The following is a 20,553-nucleotide window of genomic DNA, read 5'->3' as shown; positions in this document are numbered from 1 at the left end:
TATGTATCATTGCACATACAGTCACTTATAATGGAGAGAGAGGGATACTGCATTGTAACGCTAACATTCTCACAATGCAAAGTGTCTCTATTACAAGTCCTAGTTTTATAGATCTTTACTTTTTGGAAATGGTTGTTGTGGACCTGTGAGAGTAGTGTGATACCCTGCACTGCCGTAATGGAGAGCCAAATTTCATTAATCCCTGGGTTGGAAATTTAGGAGGCAGCGTACTTCTCTCCTGGAGAAGAAACCTTTATCATTTACTATGATTCCTTCATCACATTAAAGGTGGCTTTAAAGACTCTTAAGACAGTCCTTTAAAATTCTTTGTCTAGAAAGGGTGAGGGTGACATTGCAGGGTTTTGAGGCTGAAGACAGAGTTAAAATTGGAAATAATTAGGGTTTCTCATAGCTTGCACAGAGTTCCTAGAGACCTTCACTAACAGAAACATCTCTATTCAGAAACGTTTTTGCAATTTAGCCACATTTCAAAAGGAGGGGGGAAAGAAACAACAACCCAAAAGAATGTGGTGTTTGCCAGCTAAATGGAGAGTACTTAGCAGGATACTAGCTGGTGTGATGGATCAATTTCAGAACTGAAAAGAAAAATTAACTCAGGAAACTGCAGTGTAAGTAGATTTGATCTGATATAGAGCAGGTATCCTGATTTAACTTTCGGTTACAGCTACTCTACAGACATTGCAAACTGCTACAATCCAGTAGCACCCTGCAGACTCACTCAGGAGCCTCTGTAGAATCCACTTCAAGGTGTCTGTAGTAGTGTCAGGCAGGTGGTGAATACTTTAAGTTAATTGCGGAAGCCTGGAAACACCTTACTTAGTCAATAGCCTCAGTTTTAGTCTTTTATAGTTGTGCTTCAGGTGCTCAGCTACCCTCCTGATGAGCATGGTATAAAAATGTGATGTGCTGCTTCTCAGAATAAGGGTGTTTAAATTTTTTCCACTGTAGGTATTATTTCCTCTGTATTGTTCCTCACTCCCCTTTGCCATCTGCCATGCTGGCATGGCACTTATGTTCACGTGAATAGCAGGAAAGGTGGTGTCAGCACAATCCACTCAGTTACACTGGTGGTTTTGGGCATTGAAATACAGACATTACGCAATTCAACATCTCTGGTCTGCATGTCACCTCAGCTGTGAAACCACACAGGTCACCTGTGGGTTACAGGAAGCAGCAGCTGTACCAAATAAGCCAAAATAATCTTCCTGTGGTCGGATCACTATGGGTTGGGCTGAGTTTGTCTCACATAGAACTCACTTTCATACCTTCCTCTTTCTTTATTTAGAGATCCTTGCTCAGGGCATCTGCACTACTATACCCGAATCTGGAGGGCTTTTTCCCCCCCATTAGAATTAGGGATTAATCCTATGTTTACTAACCCTCAGGCCTATTTCAAGGAAGGAATTTAAACTAAGCCAAATTAAGTCAACTAAAATAATTCTTTGCATCTAAATATCACAGTGTTTAGGGTGGAGCACAACAATTTTAACTGTGGCTTGACCTTTAGCCTCAAGCCTCCTTCAGCCTTTCCATATTCCACTGTTTAGCTTACTCCTTTCCACTAATCTCCTCTCCCAGTATTAAAGTTTTGAGGGCCACATTCTGCTCACCCTATTCATTCAGCAGTCCCAATAACTTCACTGAGTGTTTTGTGTTTTAAAGCTGGGAGGATTTGATCCTGGAGGAAAACACTATATTTCACACAGTATGATTTTCTGATGAGGAACAGTGGAAAATATACCAGAGGATCAGTTCTTGGGGAAGCTGTATTTTTGCTGTAGAATACTGTTTGCAACCAACTGGGGATAAAATTCATCTCGGTTGGCACAGTCATGTGATAACATCTTTCCATCATTCAGTGTTGCTAAGAGACAAACATTCCTCCTCCAGTTTAGAGCTGTGCAAACCCTGAATGTTAAATTTGCATGGGCCTGCAGGTTCACTTAAAATTTTGGATTTGATCCACATGAACAAACTGGAGATACTTTGAAAATGCATCCCTCCCATAATTTTATATCCAGTAACTTGTCTTGAAGTTGCTCGTCTGCTGTGATCTTAAAATGTGAATCCTTATTCCAAATTCTTAGATTTTTTTTTTATTCACTACTTGATCTCTCAAAAGTACATGAATCAGAAACACAATGGTAGCCACTAAGGACCTGGTTCAGCTTTCTCTGCAAACCCCAAACTCCTACTGATGTTAGTGAGAACTTTGTATGCCAGGACTGCAGCATTGGCCCTAGGTAACTAAATGCTACAAAAATGCATCTTGTGTTTGCAGCAATGGCAAACTAACAAACCCCACTCCTAGAGCTGCTCTGCTGGCACCACCAAAGATACTGGAACAGAAATGAAGGTGTTTTGGCATGATAAATTATGTAGACTGCTGTTGTATTTTAACCAAAAGCAGCCATGGTATTTTTAGCTCTATTCAGAATATGGGAAGAATAATCAAGCTTGCCAAGTGGCAAGGGGCAAAATCAGTAGGGGGAGAAATTAGTTCCAGCTTTTTAACAAATGCATTCTCAGAAGGAAAAATTATTTGTTTAATAAAAACTATAGCAATTACTTCACTTGCAATGCTGTTTGACATTAACGATCTGATTCTGATTGTGCAAGGAATGCTGGATCAGGTCTCAATATATTTAGAAAGACAAGGTGGGTGAGATAAGATTTTTTGTTGAACCAACTTTGCTGGTGAAAGAAATTGCAAACAACAATTAATATATTTAGAGCATCCACAGGTAGGTCAACGTAAGCTGCCCTGTGTCAACCTAACTACACAGTATGGGCCAAGCCTCATTTGTGTTCCAGAGCAGCAACTCAGCTCATCTTTCTTAAGATCATGTAGTCTCAGTGAGCAGCCTTGAACTAGGGATTTCCCAGGTGAGAAGAGCGGGGGACCAGGGCAGGAAGAGAGAAAGTCTGTTAAGCAAACTTGTGTGAGGCACTTGTGGGACTTGTGTGAGGTGCTGAAGAGAGACAAAGGTGCAAGACAGCTATTTCCAGCGACAGTGCAAAAAGATCTTATCTAAGGGTTCTGCGTGAAGGGAGTTCCACGTGTTGCTGTTTCCCATCTTTGTTCAAGAGAACAGGACCTGTCAACATCTTGTAAATAAACAAATTATATTAAGAAAATGCCTATCTGTGTGTCACCAATTTCTGTTCCAGTCAGGAAACTAACCTGCAAGACCTTGAATTCTGCTACCACTCTGTAAAGAGGCAACAGTGTTTTATACTGTAAATGTTCTAGGACTTTAAGAAGTTTAGGGGCCAGGGGAAAATTTTGTTTTAGAAAGATGATCTCTGCTTGCTTAGGGCACTAGCCTGGGACATTAGAGAGACAGGTTGAATTTCCTCTTCTGCCACATGTTTCCTGTGGATCCTTTAGTAAATCACTTAAGCAGCCAAGTTTTATTGAATTTGAATAAGATTTGGCTATCTACCTCCCTTAGGCTAAGATTTTCAAAGAAGACCTAGTCACCCTGTGCCTCACTATTATAATTGATAGATGCAAACCATGTACACACAGCTGCCCAGTGTGACATCTTTTGCGTAACACACCTTTCTCTCCGTCCTCCACTCCACCTACCAGACAGCCCCATTGTGAATCTCATGCAGTATGTCCTCACAGCTGCCATGGGCCCTTAGGTTCTTTTGATTCTCATAACTTTGTGAGCCTAGCCAACTGGAGGCTAGGGTAGGCAGGTATCCCTTAGGATAAGGGGCAGAAGGGGGGACACAGTAGCTCCAATCTCACCACTCCCTTATTTTAGGGCTCTGGCTGTCCCCAGCCCTCTAAATCTAACCTCCAGCACCCACACTGGCCCTTCCCTACCTTTCTGTATCTTCCCAAGTCCTCTTGTTCTCAGATCACTTCATCTCACTTCCCAACGGATGTAACCACCTTTGACATCAGCCCCCCAAACTCCTGAATTCTCACTTGCTCAAACTCCCATTGCTCCCAACCCATGAGCTCCTCCACTGCTCCTTTTTCACTGACTTGCCACTACCCTGTCCCTCAGCTCCTCCAGCTTCCAAAACCTCTGTTCTGTGTAACCCCAGTTAAACTGAAATACTGCTTGATCAGAGTAAGGGTAATAGAATTGAGATTTATCTGATTAAAATGATGTTGAAAGTCTGTACTAGCTTTAATTACCTAACAGTGTATACATAAAGCATTTCTCAACAGAAGGGAGCCTGCATATAAAATGACATCATGATATACCTGCTCACTACATGTATTCAATAGTATCTACTGACTTTAGTGACAAAAATAAACAGTTACTTGCTTTTTACTCTTCTTAGCTGTACTGGCTGTGTGCTGAGCTGACTATGAGTAGGATTCCATTCTAACTTATACTGTCACAGAAATGCTAACTAGATTCCACTTTAGAAAATCTTTCTTGGTGGTGGTGGATAAGTTACAAAGAATACTCTTTGGCTGTCTGTTTTGAAGTGGCCATACTGGTAATTAAAATAAATAAATAAATTAGGATTTGTAAACCGAGTAGATTTTTGAATGGAACTCACTCTAAAACCAGAGCCAATAATTCTAGAATCCCAAGATGCCAAGTTGCCCTATCTGATTAGGGGCACATTGTAAATGTAGAGAGAGAAGCTGAGTCTTGAAAAATCCAAGCTAGGATCTAGATTTCAGTGGTTGCACATTTGGGGATGTCATGCTTTTGGTTAGATCCCGAATGTACCCTCTGTGTCTGACTAAAATTCAAATTCATTAGGAAGGAAATAAAAAACAAAATGTTTTAAAATAAAACAGAGATTCCTAATGGAATAAGAAAATTCCCGCAAAGTGCACACTCCTCTCTTCCCCCGCTTCATGTTAGCTTTTATAGTTCTGCTGCTGGCTAAGCCTTCCTCGGAGATATTTTTATGACCATTAAGAAACTTCATTTTTTTTAAGGCAGCAAACAATCCTTAGGCTCTGAGCAAGGCTATAATAAAAAGTGTTTTGCAAAAAAGCGTTGGTAATCAAAGAGAAAAAGTGCAGGGCTGCTTTGTAAATTTTGACTTTCTAAGGTCACCAAAATGTAAATATGTGTTCCAGGGCTGTAAACAACAGTGCATTGAAAAAAGTGCCCATATCAAACAGCCGGTTATCTAGTTGGAGAGAAAATGTTGAAAATTGCCATGTGTGCATTAATTTGCCCTTTTGGAATTGTATTCACTGATGCCACACTGTCCTTAAATCCCCTTAGAATGACTCGAACTGTAGCCTAGCACTTAGTAAATATTCAAGAGTAGAAGTTTTAGAAAGCTGCTGGGAGTTTAGATAATTCTTTAAGTCCCTCAGTGAGTGCTTTAATAGAGATTTAAACTCAAGTGAAAGGCTCTCCAAGTTATTGCTGGCAAAAAGCTCTGGGACTCATCTGCTTTTCCTTCCCCCTCATAGATATGCAATGAACAGTGATCCTGAAATACTGCTGTAAAATGTGCCACTAAGCTGTCGGAAGAATAGCAGTCTAGCGGAAAATTCCAATGTGGGTTCAGTAGCATGGTAATAGCTCTCTTAGCTCTCATGTCTGACTGAGATCACAATCCTGTGATCTCATTCTGAATTACTCTCGTGGATGTAGGTGTGTATGTGGAGGCTTCAGCATCACAAAAAGGGAGCAGATCTGAAAATGAGGAATATCAAGTTTAGGTGTAGGGAGTATACTCTACTTGGGAGGCACATCTGGAACTCCCATTATTGCACATGAGTTAAGAGGGCATGGCAAGCAGAAAGTGCACCCATAAAATAAAAGGACAACATTTTCAAACATAGAAGGCCTAAAATTAGCACCCTCCCCTGCACCCCTAATTAATACTTTGGCATTTAATTAAGTGGCTGGATTTTCAAAGGTTTTGAGCATTCACAACATCCATTGACTGCAGCAGGATGATCAGCATCTCTGGTTGTTTCATATAGATGTCTAAACATGAAATTAGGCATCTAACTTTACATGTGCAAGCTTGAAAATTCAGGCCACAAGTTCTGTGGGGTGTAACTTTTACAATTTTTAAACAAACAGTTGAAGAATTTAAGTCTTTCTCCAAGAGGAGTTGATAACTGGCAGGAGCGCAGAGTCAAAAACGTACCGAAATCCTGAGAACTCAGGGTGGTGAAACAATGGCATAATCAATGCTCTCAAGTACCATTGACTTGCCTACTGGCACCTACAGTCCTATCAGAGCATGCAGGTGGGCCAGTGATGTCTCCCAATGAACTTCACTTGAGCCACTGTGCTCTCCTTCCATGCAACAACAACAAAGCAGGAGGTAACTTTCAGTCAAAATTCCTGGTTTCTGGCCCCTTGCACAGTTAAACTTGCCAGCTTTGTTTTTCAGGGTTTGAACCAAATGGAAACTTAAAGCAAAGCTCAGGAGATGTGAAACTTTGTGAATCAAAACTGAAGGAAATGAATCTCTGTGAACTGAAACCACCAAGTGTCACACTGCTCCATTCAGCAGTGAAAGACCGGCGTGCATGCGTGTGTGTGTGTGTTCTATTATATTTTACAGTGCAGTTTTATTGCTGTGTGGGACAGGAGGGATCATACACCATGGGCTACATTTTCAGAAAGGGCATCCAGTATTGCTGATGTACTGCATCCATTTAGATGTCTAACTACTGACCTTGGCTGCTCCTGCAAATCACAGTGGCCACAGGTGTCTCAGAAATCACAGGTGCCATTGGTTGTGCTCACAATTTCTTGCCTGCAATATTGGTAGGTGGGACAAGGCTGCCTAAAAGTGTCAATTTATTTTTCAAAAGAAACACGGGAATTGCCGCCAAATGCTATAAAAGGGCACTGTTCTGTGCTTTGGTATCTTTCAGATTCTGACCTGAGCATGCGGACGCTCAGCACGCCCAGCCCAGCACTAATATGTCCACAGAATTCAAACAGCTTCCAGAATGGCCGAGGATCTTCCACGTCTTCGTCCTCAGTCACCGGGGAGACCGTTGCTATGGTCCATTCACCTCCTCCAACCCGCCTTACTCATCCTCTCATCCGGCTGGCATCCAGACAGCAGAAGGAACAGGCCAACATAGACCGTCTCCCAGACCACTCCATGATCCAGATTTTCTCTTTCCTGCCTACCAACCAGTTGTGCCGTTGTGCACGAGTGTGTCGCCGCTGGTACAACCTTGCTTGGGACCCCCGGCTTTGGAGGACTATTCGCCTGACAGGCGAGACAATCAACGTTGACAGGGCTCTTAAAGTGCTGACCCGGAGGCTTTGTCAGGACACGCCAAACGTATGTCTCATGTTGGAGACGGTAATTGTTAGTGGGTGCAGGCGGCTCACAGACAGAGGACTCTACACCATTGCCCAGTGCTGTCCAGAGCTGAGGAGGCTAGAGGTGTCGGGCTGCTACAACATCTCCAATGAGGCAGTCTTTGATGTGGTGTCACTGTGTCCAAACCTGGAGCACCTGGACGTGTCAGGTAAGGGAAAATATTTAAATAATCGGGGCTGAGAGATTAGGCCAATCCTGTGCAGAAGTGCAAAGGGAGAGATAAGGCACAGAGGGGCCGAGCATAACCTGGCCCCTGTAGTTGCATTGAGAAGACAAGCCCCTCCTCCTTCTCCTGCTGTCTTTCCTCTCCAAGTGTTAATACTCCTCATCATGTTATATCAGTGCACAGGGTGTAGTGGCAGTCTTTGTATTGCAGGAGTTGTTCGCCTCTCTCAGGGGGGCAGGACAGACCTAACACACCTCCTTCTGAATCAGCGCACTACAGCTAGCCCACTACAGCACGGAGTGCATACTCCATCCTCTTTATGAAACCCTCCCATTGACAGAGTGCTGTCTACACCAGGGGTTAGGTCAGTCTAATTGCATCATGCGGGGGGGAGGGTTTTTCTTACTTCTGAGTGACATAGTGTAAGTTTATAGACCTGGCCACAGACTTGAGAAATTAGAAGGGGGTAGGGGAGTTGGGGGTATCTGCTGAGGCTGCTGTACTGTAGCTGTGGGTGTTGATACACCAATCTCCTCTGATGTCTGGTAGGGTGCTCTGTTACCATGATTTTGGAAGCAAGCTCTGCAAGCGCTCCATGTATAAGGGTCAATAGGATCTGGCCCACAGTTGGTCATCATAAACATTCATGTTTTTTCAAATTAGATAGAGGATTATTTTATGAGAGCTGGGGAAATGAATGGGGCAAATATCCCAAACACAGGGCTTCAACAGATACAACAGAGATAAAACCTCTGGTTCTTGACACGGCCTGCCAGTTAGTGTAGGAAAAGGGTGTAAAGATAAAGTGTTTTGCTGGGGCCCCTCTGCACCACTGATATGTTCTGTTTTCCTACACTACCTGCTTTCAGACTGGCATTCTGTTGCCAGCAGGGTGCCACAGTGCAGCAACAGGATGGAGACTGTTTTCTTGGCCTGGTCTACATGTACCGGCGAATTCAGCGGCGGTTGACAGGAGAGACATAAGCTACTCTCTCCCATGGACTTCCTAAAGTCCATTCTGTGCACTGTCTCCACTATGCTGCGCCGATGGAAAATGTGTTCCCGTTGACACAGTGTTACTCTTTTTCCGGAGGTGGTTTTATTAAATCAACTTCCGGATCAATTGAGCGGGTCTTCGCTTCCGCTCAATCGATCCCGAGAAATCGATCTGATGGCGATGAATTTGCCGCTGTCAGTGAAAACATACCCCTTGTCTGGCCTTTAGCCTGCTGCTGCTGCTTATGCAGCCACTGCCAGTGTCAGTCCACTGAACCTGGGTCCCGTTAACCTGAAATATGGCTTCCTTTTCCAGTACTCTGGGGCTTGTGATGCCCTCTACTGGCTGGATGTTGAACTGGTTAACACAATACCCTCTGCTGGCTAGATGCTTTCCTTCAGCTTAGCCAGGATGGAAGGAAGGTACCCAATGAGCCAGGAGGTTCATGACACTACCATTTGTCTGGACATTCCTCATAATAGAATGTCTTTTGAAATATCTCCCCCAGTCCAAAGTCTGTATTTTTATGCCATGCTGTATGTGAAATATTCTTGTTTGTACACAGCTCAGACGAGACTCTTTAAAATTCTTTCCCAGCACTAGACCGGCCTTATCGGCTTACCTCACTGTGCAAACTGAAGTAAAGCTGATTAGTTTGAAAACCTCTCTAGTGCTAAAGATGAAACTCCATACCAGTTCTTGGGCGTCAGAAGCTGATTCTGCAAGACAACACAGCTAGTTCCTTACTGTCGTTGTGTCAATCTGGGGATTGAAATTAGGAAGTGGATTCAGTTCAAGATGTGTAAGATGCTTGGAGAAGTTCAGAGTCCTAAAGAATTCATTTAGACTAAGCGAGAAACAGCAGTTTAGGATTTACCTGTGAGTAAATGTGAATCGGCATTGGGTTTTTTCTACAGTGCCTATTCATTTGTAATAGCTCATTAGCAAACCCTGTCATCTGTAACAGTTTACAGGCAAGTCCCACATGTAAAGTATTTTTTTACCCAGTATAAACAGATTCTGGCTACTTCGCTGTTTCTGTGAGCTTGGTATGCAGTGTTGTTGAGGCCATGTTGGTCCCCGGATATTAGAAAAACAAGGTGGGTGAGGTCATATCTTTTATTGGACCAACTTCTGTTGATGAGAGGAGAGACAAGCATTCGAGCTTACACAGAGCTCTTGTTTGGGTCTGGGAAATTTACTCAGAGTATCACAGCTAAATATAAGATGGAACAGATTGGTTAACATAAGTAGTTGACAATATTTCAAGGAACCATTTCATGTGAAGTGGAAAATGTCTCTTTTTTCCAGTGTCTAAACTGAGTGATCCACAAAAGTAAACATAGGCCATACCGCAGGGCCTGAATTTGTGAGGTCCTGAGTACTTAACCTTTGACTAATTTCAGTGGAAGCTGAAGGCTTTCAACCTTTACTCAGAGCAGAATCAGAATAATTGATTTCAGTGGGATTTTAACTCTCTCATATATATCATGATTAAACTAATTAAAGCCAATGAAGTCACATTAGTCTGAGTTCAGAATCAGACCTGATGGATCTTTTACTAGAGGAATGACTTCAGGATTCGGCCTGAATGCCATAGGTACTGAAAAATAAACTGGATTTTAAAATGTTTTCAGAACAATACAGTGTAACTTTATTTTATCACATCTTACATAATATGCACCATGCTGTGTGGAGTTAAAGAGAATTACAATTAAAAATGAAAGCAGAAGAAAAGGAAAACTAGGGTCTATGCAAATCTGAGAGGGCGCTTTCATACTAAATTTAAAAACGGATGGACTGTTGCGAATGCCCAGAGATACAGATGAAGATTTTCTTTAACCCAAAGAAGTGAGACTGCCAAAAGGGCGGGAAGAGACTGATATTAAATCAGCATAAAAGATGGGCAGGAGATTGACTGATAGCAGAATTTGGTCTCTTCTCTCTCTTTAGTTACATCATTATACAACTGGAGTAACTTCACTGATGTGCTGTGGACTTACACTAGTGCAACTAAAGGCTTGACTACATTACCACTTTCGTCAGTATAACTTATGTGTGGAAAAAAACACACCCCTGAGTGACATAAGTTACACCAACAGAAGTGCTGGTGTAGACAGTGATGTCAGTGGGAGAGCTTCTCCCACCGACATAGCTACCCACCACTTGTGGAGGTGGCTTTATTATGCTGACAGGAGAGCTCCCTCCTGTCAGCATAGAGTGGCTATATGAACAATCTTACAGCCGTGCAGCTACATCAGTACAGCTATGCTGCTGTAAAGTATGTAGTGTAGACATGGCCTAAGAGTAGAACTTAGACCAAGATTGAGGAGTTCAGATGAAATAAGTAGATGAAGAGCAGTAATAATTCATAGCAACATTGGTAAAAGTTTTTTAACTGTGGTTTCTAGACATAGTCACAGGCAAGTACCCAGATAAATATGTGTAATATTACTTTTTTAAATAATTGATTTTATATTCACATTCTCTCTGAAGATTATATCAGGTGCCCATTCTATTATGAAATGCAAATTTTAATCATAAAACTCGCACACTATCATGGGAACAACTACAAAATGAAAAAGCCAGGAAATTATGTTTAGGAGGTTTACATTTAACTTTGCAAATATCCAACAAACCCCACTGTTCAGGCATTTTAAAAAACGCCTCCATATCGTTTTGGTGGTGACTAGATCAAATTACGAACAAATGATACTTTATCCTTATCAGCTTCCTTGAAAGCTTCTAGTAGGATTACAGCAATAATCAATTGTACTTGATTTCCATCCATTAGACATTTTAGTTATATAGGTGAAGAAGCAGCTGCCTATGCTCAACGCAAAACTTTGTGGAACTCATGATAAAATCACAAGTTGGCAACACTGCGTCTCTCAAGCCCACATGCACCCACATTTCTACATTTCAATACACACTTCACTGCATTGTATGGGAAATCTGCTATTGTGCATGTGTGTGCAAGCACAGTAAGCTAGCAACTATGGGAATTTTGAACTTGTTGCTTAGGCCACTAAGCTATCAACTCTGGCTACCAGAGTCCTTTATTCAAGTGAAGTCACTGGAGCCACACAAGGGGCAGTTTTATACCACTGATTCAAATCTCTTCATTGAGAACTCAGCCCACCTGATTTGATTATTTGAACACCAAATACCATACAGTTTAGCCAGGGGAAGTCTAATGGGTGGACCTTAAAAGAGTAGGTCCTGTCTGCATGTATGGATATTAAAGATCCAGTTAAACTTCTACATTTACGGAAACTGACGTAGGGAACCTTAGTCCAGAATCTCCCCCTTATCCCAGAGGTATGTGATAGAATGTGTGTGTAATTGAAGTGCTTTGGGAGGAAAAGCACAATACAAATTTAAAATGAGGTTAACCACTAGTTTCTATGTATTTATTTTTGTAAGGATTCTTACTGTAGGACGTTCCCTCTACATGACATAAAAATAGCACTCATCACATGACAATTAAAATACTAGCTCAACTGGGTTAACAATAGACCATCCAAACTCTGCGTATAACTCAAACAAGATTGGAACTCAAATATAGCTGCTATTCATAGTAATTGTTGGGTTAAAAAGAAATTCAGGTGATCAGAAATAAAAAAATCACCTTTTCATCCAGACTACAATAGCAGCTTTGGACAAATTTTCTAAATTTCTGTTTCAGTGGCCCTCTCCCTTATCTACTTGTATTAATAATCAGGAATTTATCCCTAGGAAATATCGAAGTAACTATTTGTTTCAGTTAAGAGCTGAGAATACTCAGTTCGGAACAATTGTTCATGGGTCCTGGTTTGAAATCAGACCAAGAGATATGTAATAATGTAAATAATAAGGCCCTGTATTTTCAATATTTACAAGTCAAACATTTTATTGTGAAATCTGGATATGAGGCAACTCTATATAGACCTTAACCACATTTGAGGAGTTAACTCAGGAGAAAGCTGAAACAAAATGTTTAATTTTTAACATGCATACAATTTTGATTGAAAAATGCATTGATAGGAATAAACCCAGATGAAAAGATGGGAGAAAGTTTTGGACAAAGAAATTGATCTGGATTAATTAATATGGGAAACGGGATATACATCTTCAATTTGCATAGCTGATCAAGAAAATCTTTATCAATTATTGTATAGATGGCATTTGACTCCAGTAAAGAGCAATCATATTTATGCTACTAGAGAGGCACTCCGTGAGGGGTTGTGGAGAAAGGGAAACATACTTGCACATGTGTTGGTTGTGACCCTATGACCGCTTGGAGGAAATATTCATCTTATGACAAAATGCCAGCTTCCCCGAGATCCCCTGACCTGCTTACTTAATGCTCCAGTAACGGAGCCAGTAAAATTAATTTCTTTTTTATTGTTAGCAGCTAGACATTGTATTGCACATTACTGGAAAAATGTGACCCCCCCCCCCCCCGCATGGAATTGTGGGATAGTAAAATGTGGATTGTCTTTGTAATGGAAATGCTTTCACACCAAGTATGTGCACAAGAGAAGTGCCAAAAGAAGGATAGGTATTTAGTAATTTGGTCACCCTTTTTAGGGTACTCAGAGGATGAGGGCTCCCTGGCCAACAAGCCAGAATCTCCAGCTAGGTTCTTTGAATATTAACCTGATCCTGAATAAGTAATGTATGATGTAGTATGTTAATGGTTTTTTGTAACTTTGCTTTAATCATTTTTTTCAAATGGCATTGATCAGCCTCCATGGTGAGAAGCCTTCATAACACTGTGGCCCAATCCTCACATCACTGAATCAAGAGGAAAATTCCAGTTAAATTCAGCGGTGCAGAATTAGACCATAGAACAAAGGAAAAGCATGCAATGAATTGGATGTGCAGCCTTTGCTCAGATCACACGCGTCTCCTGGCTCAGTGAACTGAGAGCACAGATTAGAATGCTAGCGTGACTCCTACTATAATCTTGGAGAATCCCTGATGACTGGAAAGTCCCTTAAAAGGGCACAAAAGAGCCTTAAGGAGTTAGGTGCCCAACTCCTTTAAAGGAAGGAGCAGAACAGGAAGCTACTTTTAACTCATTTTTTGTAACTCACAAAGGCTATGGTTTCTAAAGAAGCCCGAGTCCTCCTGCCAATTTTTGTGGCCTTCCAGTCACATATTCCTATTTGTAAGATGTTCTTCTTTGCCATGTGGCTGCGTGAAGTATCCAAATAAGCAGGAGAAATTGTGCGTTTGGCAACACCATTTTACAGTCAATGTCATGGTTTTCCTGGTATAGTCTAAGTAAACAAGATTGGTCTTGGTAACTGAAAGAGGTTTTAAACGGGAGGTGAAGGGGAGCTGTCTGACCAGTTGGCAGCATCATATCTAAGATATAATTGTGGTGTTCAACATGAAACCATTAGCCTCTTTGCCTTTATTACCCATGTGTGAAATGGGGCGGGGGGTTATAATTAAGGATAAGATTATGTCACCAAGGTCACAGAAGTGACTGATTCCCTGACTTCCAGAGACCTTTGTGACATTTTGCTCTTCGGCGCTGGGGCAGAAGCTGTCAGCCAGCAGGGGCGCCCTAGAGCTCTGAGCCACTGCGAGCAGCAGGGTCCCCTGGGTGGTGGGGACCCCTCAGTTCTCCACCGCCATAGCCCCCAGAGCTCTGAGCCACAGCAGGGCTCGGGCTCTCATCCCCCCGCCAGCATCATTTTATCACGGTTATTTTTAGTTAGAGTCAGGGACAGGTCACGGGCTTCCATGAATTTTTGTTCATTGCCCGTGACTGTCCCTGACTTTTACTAAAAATAACTGTGACAAAATCTTAACTGTAGTTATCATATTAAACTAACCAGTTATAACATTCATATGGTAGAAGGGTCATGTTTGAAAGTCAAATGTTTTGGAATAGCCCTAGCGTTTAGAGAGAGCCAAATCAACGACCTTGAACTTTGGAGGTGCTTAAAATCCAGAACTGGATTTTGCATCTTAAGCCAGCCTTTGTTTTTGGAGCTCAGGAGCATTCTGCTCTGGGGTTGGACTTGAGCCTCCTTCTAAATTAATATTCCAAGCACTTGTCATATCGAGTTCTTGTGAAAGTGCTTCGAAAACAGGATCCCATTATTTCTCCCTCCTCTCTATGGCTGAGTATTATTTTTACCTCCTCTTCACTGTCAGCTCATGGTGTGTGAAGTATGCCAGGCTGTATAAAGACGATCTCTCTGGGTAACGTCACTGTTCAGATGCTTTGCACACTACACTGTGCTTGCTGGCACACACAAAGGGAGGGGAAATACATCCACCTAAACAAACCAAATGTAACCCAATAAGGCCAGCAATTATCTCCAGTGTTTTTAACTATGTGTGGGTTAGTGAATGCACAGCGCTGCCTTCTATTGGAAAGAATGTCTGATCTGCTGAATGTGTGTCTCTAGGGCTGCCAGGTCTTACAGGTTGAGGGTCCCAAACCTGGATCATAAGGAAGTTTGGGTTCATATGCAGTGCAGGCACCCTTAAAAATCTCTTGTCATCCATAGGATCAGCCTAGTCCTTCCAGTTGCTGTTTCCCATTTCTCTTTACATCCCTTTCAGTGGAAGTGGGTCTGCCCCCTTTCATCTTAGGGACAGGTAGCCCCCTAAGTGGATATCTGGGCCATCAGGAAACTACTCCTCCCCTGTGGGTGTCTAGGGTCCACCAAGAAGAGGCACCTGATCCAGAAAGTTCATGTGGGAGATGAGGCGGGAACCAGGGCTTAGGAGGAGGAGAAGGGAATTATCGTGAGTAGGGTTTGTAGGTGACACTCTAGAGATTGGAGGGGGAATGGTGCTAGGCTGTACAAGCAGTAACCGTGTGGACAGGGCTGTGCTACCTCTTCCAGCCACAGCTCCTATCTTCTGATTCTCCACACACCGCCTTTCTCCCTTTTCTCATGTTTTTGTCTTTGCAAACAGAATAAGAGGGATCCCTGCTCCAAGGAGTTGCAGCCTAAATAGGAGAAGTGCTGTGCAAATGTGAAGCTCTGTGTGAGCGATGTTTAAGAGCCAGGGGTCAAATGCCAGCCAGCCTCTGTGCAGGTGCACAAGTGGGAGAGAGCACAAAGTGGTTCCCCTGTCTCTTGAGCCTATGCACAGGGACAAGGCGAGATCCTAATGGGGAGCTTCGGTGCTTTTCTCCCCTAGGATGCCTATGGGACCTAAGTGGCTGTAAGGGGCCAAGAGTGAGCATAGAGCACAGAGCATAGAGATGCGAGAATGCATCTTCTTCAAGGCTGGTGCAGGACGCACACCGGAGCGTGCTGCCTGAGAGCCTCCAGGAGGAATTCTGGTTCGATGTTCTCCTGGCAGCTCCGACTGCTGCAGTCTGTCTCTGATCCTAATGTGTCTAGCTGCACTCTGACAGACACTTGGCGAAAATCTAGCCAAAAGTAATGAGATTCCTCCATGATTAAGTGCAAGGGACAGTTGAAACAAAAAGTCTTAGTCCTACACGTTTGGATGGTTCCGGAACTCCCTGGGCCATGACATGTGGTGTAATAACAAGCTTGAAAGCCTGGGTGGGTGTGCTGTGTGATATAACGGAGACGTTGACAGTCTTGGTTACAGTAAATGGTCTATCAATATGACTATGAAAGCCTGGATCTCTGACCCAAAAGAAAACCTAATTAATTCAACAAATTTCACTTCCACAAGAAAGATTCCCTCTCATTCGAGGCAAAGATAACCATATCTTTGTTCTTAAGGGCTATTCTTTGGCAATGATAAGATATCAATATTTTCAGGGTCAAAAACAGGTATTTCCTTTTAACTTCCAGAGTTTTCCACAACATAAATTCTGTAAGTCTCAATATCCACTCCATGAGCAGGCCTCAGATAACTCCAGGAGCTGTTTGAGCTTGACTGCAAATTATTATCTAACATATGCTGGCCAAGGTTCTTTCAATCCACTTGGAAGTTTCGCCTGCCTTTTAAATTAGTTACTTTTCCTCTGTGGAAAAAACTTGCTGTATGAGGGTTTGTTTTTACATCTTTATTATTTGGGACAGAAAAATTGTTATAGACCCAGAAAAATGTCACTTCATTTTAAATAAAATAGTCATATAATCAACATGAACTCTTTTCTTCTGGTGGAACCATTCTGAACACCCTTCCCATCAAATACAGTATGCTGCAGCCAAAGTAACTAGACAACCAGGAGATGCTGAGCCTGTCAAAACAGTGAGCACATGGTCATATACAGTAAATCCAGCCCTGCAGGGAGACTTTCAACCTTTTCATTTTCATTTCAGAAGTGCATTAATCATTCATATGCCCCTCTTTCTCGAATATTCAACAGGCAAAATTTTCTTCTGCTCTTTCTCTCTATCTGCAGACCTTCATTCTAACTATCCTAATTTTAAAAATAAATCCTCATCTGTTTGTAAAGAGTTCAGATTTATACCACTATCCTGCAGTCCGATCTGTGCAGACAGACCTTTGTGTCACACCAAGCTGCATTGACATAAATGGGGCTCTGCCAGGTTGCCAGCATCTACCTGGGCAGACCCAGTTGGAGGAATAGGCCCTTGTTCCATTTTCTGTTGTCTATTCTATGGAATGTTTACATGGCTGAACTCCAATTGTATTGCTTCCCTCTGTGTGTGTGTGTCTGTCTGTCTGTCTGCAGGGACCTGAACCAGGATATCAAAAAGTGGTATTGATTTTCTGAGGACATTGTTGGCTAATCAAAATGGTTCCCCTTGTCTCAAGATCCCCGGACTTCCCCAGGTGCTGTGCAGTACTTGCCACTTGCACTTTGTGTGAGGTTTCCAATGAACTTTGCATGTGTTTGACCAAAACAAAAGTCTAAATCAAAACTTATACTGTAAACCTAGAATGGTGAATGCATAAATCAAACTTGGCATTTTTTGTTAAAATCTAGGTGTTATGGATTTGAGAAGGATCATTTGAGCTGGTGTCCATGAGAACAAACCCACTGAATTTCTCAAAGTTTCATTTTTAATTAAACTTTTTCTATTCTAAACCTTTCCCTGAACCTCAGAGTGGGACCCTCTTGTGTCCAAATCAGCATGTATTTGAGCAATACAGATTTTGGTCACCATAGTCTTGTTTCTATTTTTTAACCCTGAACCACCCAAAATGTGTATCATTTGAGGTTCCTACAGTTCTGATGCCACCCCTAATTTCCCTGCTTTGCTTGTTTCATCCTGGCAGCTACACTGATTTTCTTGCTTTACTTTCCTGTGCTACATTGTCCTGTCTTCCTTGACCGAAGACTGTAGAATGGAACACTCTGCCCATAAACAGACCAGATGTGTCACTGCAGATTTAATGTGCTTCAGGGTGACACTTGGTGCTTTCTTCCTCTAGCCCAGCCCTCTGTCAGGGAAAGACCATGCTGTCTGTGCCACACTCCTCTCTTCCCCATGACCCTGAGAAGGAGGGGAGGAGAGAACTGCACTTGTTTATGTCAGGGCTGAAGCAGGTTCCTGGGCTGAATTCCTGGTATCTCTGTGTTTGGTCCACTGGCTGGCTGGCCTGGTGATTAGTGCTCTGCATTATTATTATTGTGGAAAATAAGAGAGAGAAAGTCCTCTGCTTAATATAATGTACTTTGAGAGGGAATCACAATGGAGAGGGGAAGGTTAGTGTTTGAGTGCTGCATGCGATTTTGCAGGTTCTCTGTGCATTCAAGGGGCACGTAGTTTGAATGGAAGATGCCATGACATACAGTATTATTGTCATTCCATGGCTAGATGGGTGCCAGTTTGGTTACTAGCACGATTTACATCAACCAAGCAGACAATACATATCTGTTCCCCAAACATTAGCCCATCTGGGCTAGTGGGGTTTCCTTTTGTTTTTTCCAGTGCTTGACAGTAACAAGGCCTCTGATGCTGGAACACAAAGTAGGGGCATGTCTATACTGCTGTGCAGTTTGGTCTAGGGGAGTGTTATTAGCAGTGCACATCAACATGCTGTGCTGTAACTCCCCTGTGTTGCGCTGCGGGCACAAACTAAAAGGTCCCTAACTTGCTTTAACACCTCCCTATCAGAAGAGGACTACATTCATTTGCACCCGCAGCATCCACACAGGAGCGATAAAGCACAGCACTTCTGTGTACACTAGTATTCACGCTCATAGTCCAAACTGCAGGGCAGGTGGTGCTGGAACAATTTGTACAGTGGGGGTGCTGAGAGCCATTGAACCCAACTGTTAGCCCTATATATAATGGAAATCTTTTCAAGCCAGGGAGTGCGACCCCCATCACCCTTATTTCCAGCACCTATGCTGCAGGGCAGTGTAGACCTCAGTGATGAGTAAATCAGTGATGAGATCGCTACAGCCCAGAGAACAGTATGCATTGATTTACTTGTGCTCCCCCTGTTGTCCAAAACCATTACTGGATTTGTACTGGGGTGACAGAGATCAGAATCTGTCCCTATGTAAGGAAATTTAGGACCATGATATGACCTAACATTTAAGACATGGACAAAACCACATTTCTGTGGTTCCAATGTTGTTTAAATTACTGGAGTAACTTTACTGACTTCAGTGGAGTTATTTAAGATTTACCCTGTGTAAATAACTGTTTCGTCACAGTACTTTCTGGGCTCTGGCAGCACTGAGATGCCTGCATAACTACCAGTTTGTTGAGGTCAGCAGTTACACACTAACCTCCCTTATCCTGCCAGGCTTGTTGCTTTGCAACCTATTAATATTATGGTTTTCCATGTAGGCTGTTCGAAAGTGACATGTATTAGTTTGACCCGTGAAGCCTCCATCAAGCTGTCTCCGTTACATGGTAAACAGATCTCTATCCGCTATCTGGACATGACAGACTGCTTTGTGCTTGAGGACGAAGGACTGCACACCATCGCCGCACACTGCACTCAGCTGACCCATCTGTACCTGCGCCGCTGCGTCCGCATCACCGACGAAGGCCTCCGTTACCTAATGATTTACTGCACATCCATCAAGGAGCTGAGCGTGAGCGACTGCCGCTTCGTCAGCGACTTTGGCATGCGGGAGATCGCCAAGCTGGAGTCGCGTCTGCGGTACCTCAGCATCGCACACTGCGGTCGCATCACGGACGTGGGCATCCGCTACATTGCCAAGTACTGCAGCAAGCTGCGCTACCTCAATGCGCGGGGCTGCGAGGGCATCACGGACCATGGCGTGGAGTACCTCGCCAAAAATTGCACAAAACTCAAATCGCTGGATATTGGCAAGTGCCCTCTGGTCTCAGACACCGGCCTGGAGTTTCTGGCCCTGAATTGCTTCAACTTGAAGCGCCTGAGCCTGAAGTCGTGTGAGAGCATCACAGGCCAGGGCCTACAGATTGTAGCTGCGAACTGCTTTGACCTGCAGATGCTGAATGTGCAGGACTGTGACGTTTCCGTTGACGCTCTGCGTTTTGTTAAACGCCATTGCAAGCGCTGTATTATTGAGCACACCAACCCCGCTTTTTTCTGAAAGGACACCCTGCACCTGTTGATTAAAAGAAACCATTTAAAATGTTGATGTATAAACACATACTCCCACATACAGTAACTATCTCTAGGGCTCGTGGGAGTCAGCTTTCTTGTATGTTGTTGGTGAGGTTTGTTTCTTAAAAAGAATATTTTTTGTTTTAAATGATCACTTTTTTATTTGATTGGATCTCTATGGATCTTTTAGGTCTTCCTTCACCTAAAAGCAGTGAGTACTCAGCAGCACCACTGTAGTGCTATTCCCCTGGTAGCCCTGATTTCCTACCCTGAACTAACTCTCCAAAGGGAATAGCACATAATCACTCCCTTTGAGGTACAACTTGAGCAGCATTAAATCTGAGCTCCCGCTGTGTTCATGAAGCTGCAGAGGCACTATTTGTCTCGAAGCCCACCCCCAAAATTCCTCCAATGTGGCTGATGCAACACCACCTTGTCTAAGTAGCATCTTCTTGCAAGTTCTTTAACCATATTCTAGCAATCCCCATGGAAACATTGGGTGGGATTTTCAAGTATGTTCAATGTTGGTCTAGCTCTGCTTCCATTGAATTAAAGTAGATAAAGTCAATGGGAGGAGAGTTAGCCATCACCGAGTGCA

General features: G+C 42.9%; 1 protein-coding gene across 3 annotated transcripts in view; it reads left to right on the top strand.

The window, feature by feature from the left end:
* FBXL7 (F-box and leucine rich repeat protein 7) overlaps positions 1–20,103 on the top strand; it is a 302,902-nt gene extending 282,799 nt beyond the window's left edge. For all 3 annotated transcript variants that reach the window (XM_067569867.1, XM_067569858.1, XM_067569875.1), the window contains 2 exons: positions 6,863–7,474; positions 19,205–20,103. In XM_067569867.1, the coding sequence (XP_067425968.1) occupies positions 6,863–7,474; positions 19,205–19,941 (1,349 nt within the window). In that variant the 3' untranslated portion in view covers positions 19,942–20,103. The remainder of the gene's footprint in view (positions 1–6,862; positions 7,475–19,204) is intronic.
* Positions 20,104–20,553: the final 450 nt, after the last annotated feature.

The sequence above is a fragment of the Emydura macquarii genome, unplaced genomic scaffold, assembly GCF_026122565.2.
Source record: "Emydura macquarii macquarii isolate MOO-44397 ecotype Brisbane River unplaced genomic scaffold, CSIRO-AGI_Emac_v2 contig_320, whole genome shotgun sequence".
NCBI classification, from domain to species: domain Eukaryota; kingdom Metazoa; phylum Chordata; order Testudines; family Chelidae; genus Emydura; species Emydura macquarii.
Note: the sequence above shows the minus strand (reverse complement) of the source record. Positions and strands in the feature narration are given on the sequence as shown.